Consider the following 7012-nt stretch of genomic DNA (forward strand, 5'->3'; position numbering starts at 1 on the left):
GTCCCCTCACCAGTCCTAGTAGTAGTGAGGTAGCAGCTAAGGATTCCACTTATGTGAGAAATTGAACTTAAATTTAGCAATCACTTTTATTTTCCTGGGCTAACTAATTAATTAGGCAGACACTAACATGTCCCGGGTTTAGTGTTGCATTCCTCTGCTGGCTAGAAATGGCAGTATCTTTAATTCCCTCTGAAATGCACCTTAAAAATGAAGTAATAATGCAGCTAAAGTTTAAATTACATTTTGTTTAAATTTTGTAAATGTTATGTACTACCCAGATTAGTCTTTTGTTCTCTGATTAGATGTATTTAATATAACGTAAATACTTGTCACTGGACAACAATAATAGGTTACAAATAAAACCTGGTCTTTAAAAAATTATTTTAATAAATAAGCATTTTTACACGTGGGTAGTTACAGTGTTTTTAAAGTTAATTAAATCCAGGGTATGGGTACAGCTTTGTTTTAGAGCAATTGCTTAGTGTGAGCAAAGTCCTAGTACTGCAAAAACAAAGTTAATTAATAACTAATGAGCAGATTTAAAATAATTCTCTGAGCACAGGAAATGAGTAGAATTTAATTCTTCAGAACCTTTCACTAACATGGTATTACTGATCTGGAATTATGCAGTGGTGATTCTGCGTGAACCTTGGAACAGGTTCTAAAGAACTGGCTTCTCTAGATTTTGCAGAATGAGTTGGTTAGGTAATGGTGACTGTTTAAGATTGAAATTAGGAGTTATGCTCCTTTTCATGCTCTCCTGGCTTACCGTGTGCTTGCTCTGTCTGTGTGGGTAGCGAGGCTCTGGAACCATGCTGCTGGGGCCCACTTCCCTGCCACCCTTACTAGTGTTGGGTAGCTTCTGTTCCTCGGTGTCCTCGGCTTTAAGTTGGGAAAAATGATGTTGAGTATGTCATAGGGTTGTGTATGTCGTAGGTAGCCCTTAGTATGAAGTATTGATTGAATTGAGATTGGCTTCTTCCCCTCAGCATCTGCTAGTGCCCATAAGAACTGGGGTAACATAAAATGGTAGAGGTGTGTGGTGTTCTTGTTGAGAGCACACAGCAGGGAAGTAGGTCAGCTGGTAGATTCTCCAGTTCTCCCCGCTCGTTTCCACCTGCCCTGGCAATGGAGAGGCTACAATACAGACTGAGACGGAAGGTTACACCAGCGCGTAAAGTCTGATATTTCAGGTGCTCTCCTTGGGAAAGAGCGGCTTGGCATTCTTCCTTGTCTTTGTGGATAGCAGTCATCAAAGACGCCTTTAACTTCCCCTCAGCCCAACCCACAAAGGGTTAAAGTAGCTTTTTGCCTTAAACTTAATTACTGAGGCATGTTTCTTGCTGTGTCGTGCTGCTTATTGAGACAGTGGCGTGTAAACAGAAACCCCACCCTCTGGGAATGCTGCTGACTCGCTTCACCTCTAAGCTAGCAGTGGTTGTGTTCTGGGGACGCCATTGTCTGGGGTCCCGTAGCTGGACAGATGCTCTTGGCACTCAGATCTACATGGCGGAACTTCTGCAGCCTAGGTCCTCTAGGACAGCCATGCTGTTGTGCAGTAGTATGTCTTAGAGTTGAGTTTTTGAATAATACTGCCTGTTTATATGTGCAGATGTTAGAATTAGTCTGCAGTACAAATCTCCATCAGTAGTAATAATTGTTGCTTTATGTAACTACTATGTTTCAGAGGTAGATTCGTTAATTCTAGAAGATGTTGTAAAAGAGATTTATGAAATGAAATCTTCTCTTGGTCAGGACTTTTTTTATGAAGACATCGATTCCTTGACCCAGATGCTCCGGGCCCTGGCTACAGATGGAAATAAGCACCGGGCCAAAGTGGACAAGAGGAAGCAGCGGTCTGTCTTCAGAGACGTCCTGAGGGCTGTGGAGGTAGGTGTCTGCGGGGCCAGAATGCTTAGCAGCTTGTTTGAAGTGAGGTTGTTTTGAGGGGAACTTGACACCTGAGTCCTCTTGTTTCCTCATTTAAACACCAGAGCAGGGTTTAACGGTGGAAGGGACTCTGGGACAGCAGACGCACTTTGTGGTAAGTGTAGAGAGTTCTGACGGCAGTGTGGGTGAGGGCGTCCCTATCATGTGGAGCTCTCAGGTGCATACCCGCACTGGAGAAAGAGAGCCATGGTGGCATTTCATTTTCCACCTCATCACAGATGGAATTCCTGTCTGCTTCTCAAGCTTTCGGGGTAATTCCTGAGCATCTGTGATGTCTGGGAAGAGCAGGTGCTAGAAATCCAGAGTAACAAACCCTAGGGTCTTCGTGGGGTCACTGAAGCACGGGGCGGTCAGCTGGTAGAGAGACCTGGGCTTGGTGTGCTTGGCTGAAATAAGCCAGGATGGTGAGGACAGTCCGGAAGGCCGGAGCCTGACTGGTTTTAGTTGACTGGGAAAGGATTTTCTTGGTAAAAGTCTTAGGTTATCTGTGGGAGTGGTGTTTTGAGAACAAATGTATTCAAGAGGCATTCAGCTTGATATTGACATGAGAAATTAAGCTAGACCAAGAAGCACTGGGAGAAACCCAGGCCAGAGTGGGTGAAGGTGAGGGATGAACAAGAGATGTGTCCTCAGTATCGTAACAGGCATGGCTACAGTGGGCTGGGCAGAGCTGGCAGCTGGGGTAGTACCAACAGCTCGTGAAAATATGGGATAGGGAACCATGGGAAAGCTGCTGGTAAGGATATAAATGAGGTTGGTGAGATGGCTTAGTGTATAAAAGCGTCTGCGGCACAAGTGTGAGGACCTGTGTTCGAGTCTTCAAAGCCCAGATAGCAAATGCCTGTGCTCCCAGAGTTCCTACCGTGAGCCAGGAGAGTCCCTGGAACCTCCAGCCTGGCCTACCACAAATGAGAACCCCTGATCTCAAGCAAGGAGGAAGGTGAGGTGAGGACCGACATTGGCTGCCCTCTGGCCTCCACATGTAGACTGGCGAGTGTGCATGTGCCCACACACACAGAGGAAGTGGGGAGAGAGAGGAGAAAGGGAAGGAAGGATTGGAATTGTTGAATATGAAGCAGAGGGGCCAGCTGTTGTTAGGAAGAAGAAAGAGTTCCAGAAGTAAACGCTGATGTCTAAGTGTTCCTTGAAGCTGTGAAGATGGAAAGACTAATATGTCGCTGTTGGTGACTTCCAGGATGTCATTTTGTAGACATACTTTCTCTTATACCTATAAAACCTGACTTACAGGTGACTTCATTCAAAGATTCAAAGAGGTGAATTGCTAAATGACAAGTCATAAAAGTTAGGAGAGAATTTGTTCAGTCCACTTAATCCCTTTAGAGAGAAGGGGCTGCATAGGTGTGGAGTGTTTGTGATCCTGTGACAGTTGCCTGCTTTCTTCTGTGCTCTTAGAGTTCTTCCAAGAATTAAAGTTGTTTTTCCATGTTCTGATGCTATCTTGGTGACTTATCTATAGGGAGATCTTATTCTGTCTGTTCTACTTACCCTGTGCTGTCTGTTCTCTTGGGCTTCAGTGCCCTGAGTGTACTTGAGAAATGGTGAAATGGTGTTCTCACAGAATCATTGTCTCTGCCTCTGAAACCCTGCAGTCATCTGCTAAACATGCGGTGTGCGTGCATGCGCGCGTACACACACTTTTCCCTTCCCTTCTCCCCTTCCTTACATCTTACTCAGGCTGCAACTGAACTCTGTCTTCCGGCCTCAGCCTTCCAGGATCCTTAGGTGTGTGTTTCTGCATCTGAATTTATTTTCTTTTTAAACCTAGCTGAGGTTTCTCGGAACTTCTGGTTGCTTCTCTCCTCTTCTTGATGGTTAATCTGTTTATCTTTACTTTCTCCCCTGGATCTCAGCCTCCACTCAGCTCACTCAGCTCACTCCTTGCCTCCTGCTAGTTCTGTCTGTTGGTAGGCCCCCCCCCCCACCCCGCCCTGGAACAGTACAAACACTTGACCTTTCCTTCCCATTTTAAGTGCCTTTTAAGTTTTAAGGTACTCAAAACTGTGTGGCTCTAATGAGTTGTGTCAAGTTTATACTGTCCCAAGGGTTCCTCCTGACCCCTTGGACGTTTGTACTTGGGACAGTAGTTACTAGCCTGACCACATCTTTTATGAAAAAGTATCCGTTCCAAATACTGTTCCTTTATCACTATTTTTTTTTTTTTTTAGCATAGAATTGTGTTTGGGCCATTTTAGGGGCATGTGATAATTGTGGCTCTTTTATTGTGTAGGAACGGGATTTTCCAACAGAAACTGTTAAGTTTGGTCCTGAGCGCATGTATATTGATAGCTGGGTCAAAAAACATACCTATGACACTTTCAAGGAGGTTCTTGGATCAGGGCTGCAGTACCACTTGCAGGTGAGTTGACACCCTGGCTTTAATTAGGGCGCGGGGTGGAGTCACAGGGCTGGTCTAACTGAGTATCAGGACGCACGCAGGCATGAGAGAGCTCTCTGAGAGCGCATAACTTCACGAACTTTCCCTAGGACTTAAGGTGTTAGAAAACTCATTGTGTTCATACCAAGAAAACAGATCATTCCACTTACTTACAGATAGCAATATCACCTACCAGGTTCACTGTGTGTAGTGAAGTAGACACTCTTTTCTGTTCTAGACAAATGAATTCCTTCGCAATGTATTTGAGCTTGGCCCCCCTGTGATGCTCGATGCTGCAACACTTAAGACCATGAAGATTTCTCGTTTCGAAAGGGTGGGTTTGTTTTTGTTGTTTGTTTTTATAGAACTGAATGCACAGCTACTCTTCAGGTTTCTCTTCAGTCATAGAGTTCTTTTGCTTTTGAAGAGAAATGGAACCAAAGCTCTTCCTCTGCCTGGCGATAGGAATGTTTGCATGTTTCTGTTGTCCTGTGCAGTTACTTGGTGAGATCCAGGCTCTTTTTACAGAAGAGTATGCAGCATGAAATAGTGATTAGCATTGTTTCCTTTTTACCATTTCAGAGATTGTTAAATATAGTTTGGGTTTTTATTGGTGAGATTTATCTAACAGTTTTAATGTACTTAAATTTATTATTATGATCCAGGATGATGTACACCTGTTTTCTCATGAGTTTCCTTGTGATTTTTATCTCTTCCCCTAGTTGTTTGTTTCTAAAAGTGTGCTCTTTTATTGATCCATGTGTATTTTTATTCTTCCCTAGTTTGTTTATTTGAGAGTATGTTCTCTTATTGATCCACCTGTATTTTTCTTTTATTTCAGCACTTATATAACTCTGCAGCTTTCAAAGCTCGAACAAAAGCTCGAAGCAAATGCCGAGATAAGAGAGCAGATGTTGGAGAATTCTTCTAGATGTCTGCATTTGCTGGCTGTTTTCTAACTTCTTCCTTTATTATTATTTTTGCTACTTTTAATGTATATAAGCTTTTAGAAACAGTTTTTTATCTTGAGATCAACTTTGATAATTTTTGATGTAGGGGTGGATTATATTTTAATTTAATGTTACAGTGTTATATGTTAATGAGTTCTGTTTATTAAATATTCTCTGTAAAAATAATTGGTAACCACAAATAAAGTGTTTATGCTGTATGGTCATGGTATTTTGCAGTAAGAAAAATTAGCAGGCAAAGGTTGACTTGTTTCCACTGTGTTCGTCAGAAGCACTGACAGGCTGTGATCATTCACACACACAGGGTATTTACTTGACACATATACTTTTGGGGAATGAATTCCTCTGGAAAAGCTGCTATATTAAGTGGTCACTGTTTTGTCAGTGGGCTCATCAAAAGGCATTCCACACTGCACTCAAGGCCTTGTGTTGAGACCTTGGGAGTTCATGTTATAATCAGCTTATGCCAGAAAGGCTACCAACCTTTTTGTCCCTAAGAGCCAAGAGTAGGACATACTGTGTGAAACCTTTTCTTTTCCCTTGGGAATAAAATAAAGGTCTTTTCCCACGGAAAGTGCTTATTTTGTAATAGAAGATATACACTGTTTATGACTGACAGAACGAGTCGAGCCAGGCAGGGAGTGAGACAGCTCTGTGTATTTGGAAGCAAAACGACAAAGCTTTGAGTATTCAGACATTGAGATGATGAAATGCAGCGTACACAACCTGAACATAGGTTAACCAGCTTAAAGCATGCTGCCCTGTTGGCCCTTCCTGAACATAGGTTAACCAACTTAAAGCATGCTGCCCTGTTAGCCCTTCCTGAACATGTTAACCAACTTAAAGCATGCTGCCGTGTTGGCCCTTCCTGGCATCTTGACTAAAGCATTTTGAGTACAGAAGACATTGTCATTAATTAATCTACATGGATTTGTTTCCTTGATGCAGAGGGTGGGGCTAGGAAGCATGCCACCTAAGGTGTTTTCTCCCTATGCCCCAACAAACTAGAAGGTCTGATAATCCTAAGGGGACAGCCGGCTTGTGCCACTTCAGCCCAAGTCTGGATCTGATACTCAGACCCCACATATAAACTGGCCAGTCTCAACAACGGAGAGGTGGAGGCAGGATTCCCCGATTTCAGGAAAAGATGGACGGATCCTGGGAATAACACTAGAGAACAGAAACGTGGGAGGTCACAGAAAAATACACATCTGCAAAACTGAAAATGTAGGCGAAGAAATTCTATTGACAATGTTCCCATGACCCCAGCCTATACTTGGAATTAAAGTGACAATATACAATGCCACGTTCTAGATTCCAGTGTGTTCTCCACTGCGCTGTGTCTGAGGGTTGAAGAGGTAGGTTGTGTGGAATAAAAGGAACAACTGGAGCAGGAAACCAATCACTGAGTATCCTGACTCTGAACTCAGAGGAAGAAACAGCTTATATTTGAGATCTGGGCCACAGAGAGAAACATCCTTATCCCCGAACCCAGGATTAAAGACGTACTCTGAAAAGTGTCAAAGAAACACACTTTGTCCCTAGAATCAGAGCCAGTGAAAGAAATATGCCCTGGTCCTAAGATTAGAGTCAAAAAGCTAAGAAGGACCAGTGAAAGAAACACAGTTTGGCCATAAAGTCAGAGCCATCGCCAACCAACTAAACTGACCAATCCCTGAGCAGGGAAAAACTAACCAAT

The 7012-nt window shown here is 43.2% G+C and overlaps 1 protein-coding gene across 2 annotated transcripts in view; it reads left to right on the plus strand.

Annotated features, from left to right (window-relative positions):
• Ifrd1 (interferon related developmental regulator 1) overlaps window positions 1–5514 on the plus strand; it is a 17302-nt gene extending 11788 nt beyond the window's left edge. For both annotated transcript variants that reach the window (XM_026782423.1, XM_005343830.2), the window contains exons 9-12: window positions 1756–1890; window positions 4199–4327; window positions 4584–4679; window positions 5187–5514. In XM_026782423.1, coding sequence (XP_026638224.1) covers window positions 1756–1890; window positions 4199–4327; window positions 4584–4679; window positions 5187–5276 — 450 coding nt within the window. In that variant the 3' untranslated portion in view covers window positions 5277–5514. The remainder of the gene's footprint in view (window positions 1–1755; window positions 1891–4198; window positions 4328–4583; window positions 4680–5186) is intronic.
• Window positions 5515–7012: the final 1498 nt, after the last annotated feature.

The sequence above is a fragment of the Microtus ochrogaster genome, chromosome 1 (assembly GCF_000317375.1).
Source record: "Microtus ochrogaster isolate Prairie Vole_2 chromosome 1, MicOch1.0, whole genome shotgun sequence".
Taxonomy (NCBI): domain Eukaryota; kingdom Metazoa; phylum Chordata; class Mammalia; order Rodentia; family Cricetidae; genus Microtus; species Microtus ochrogaster.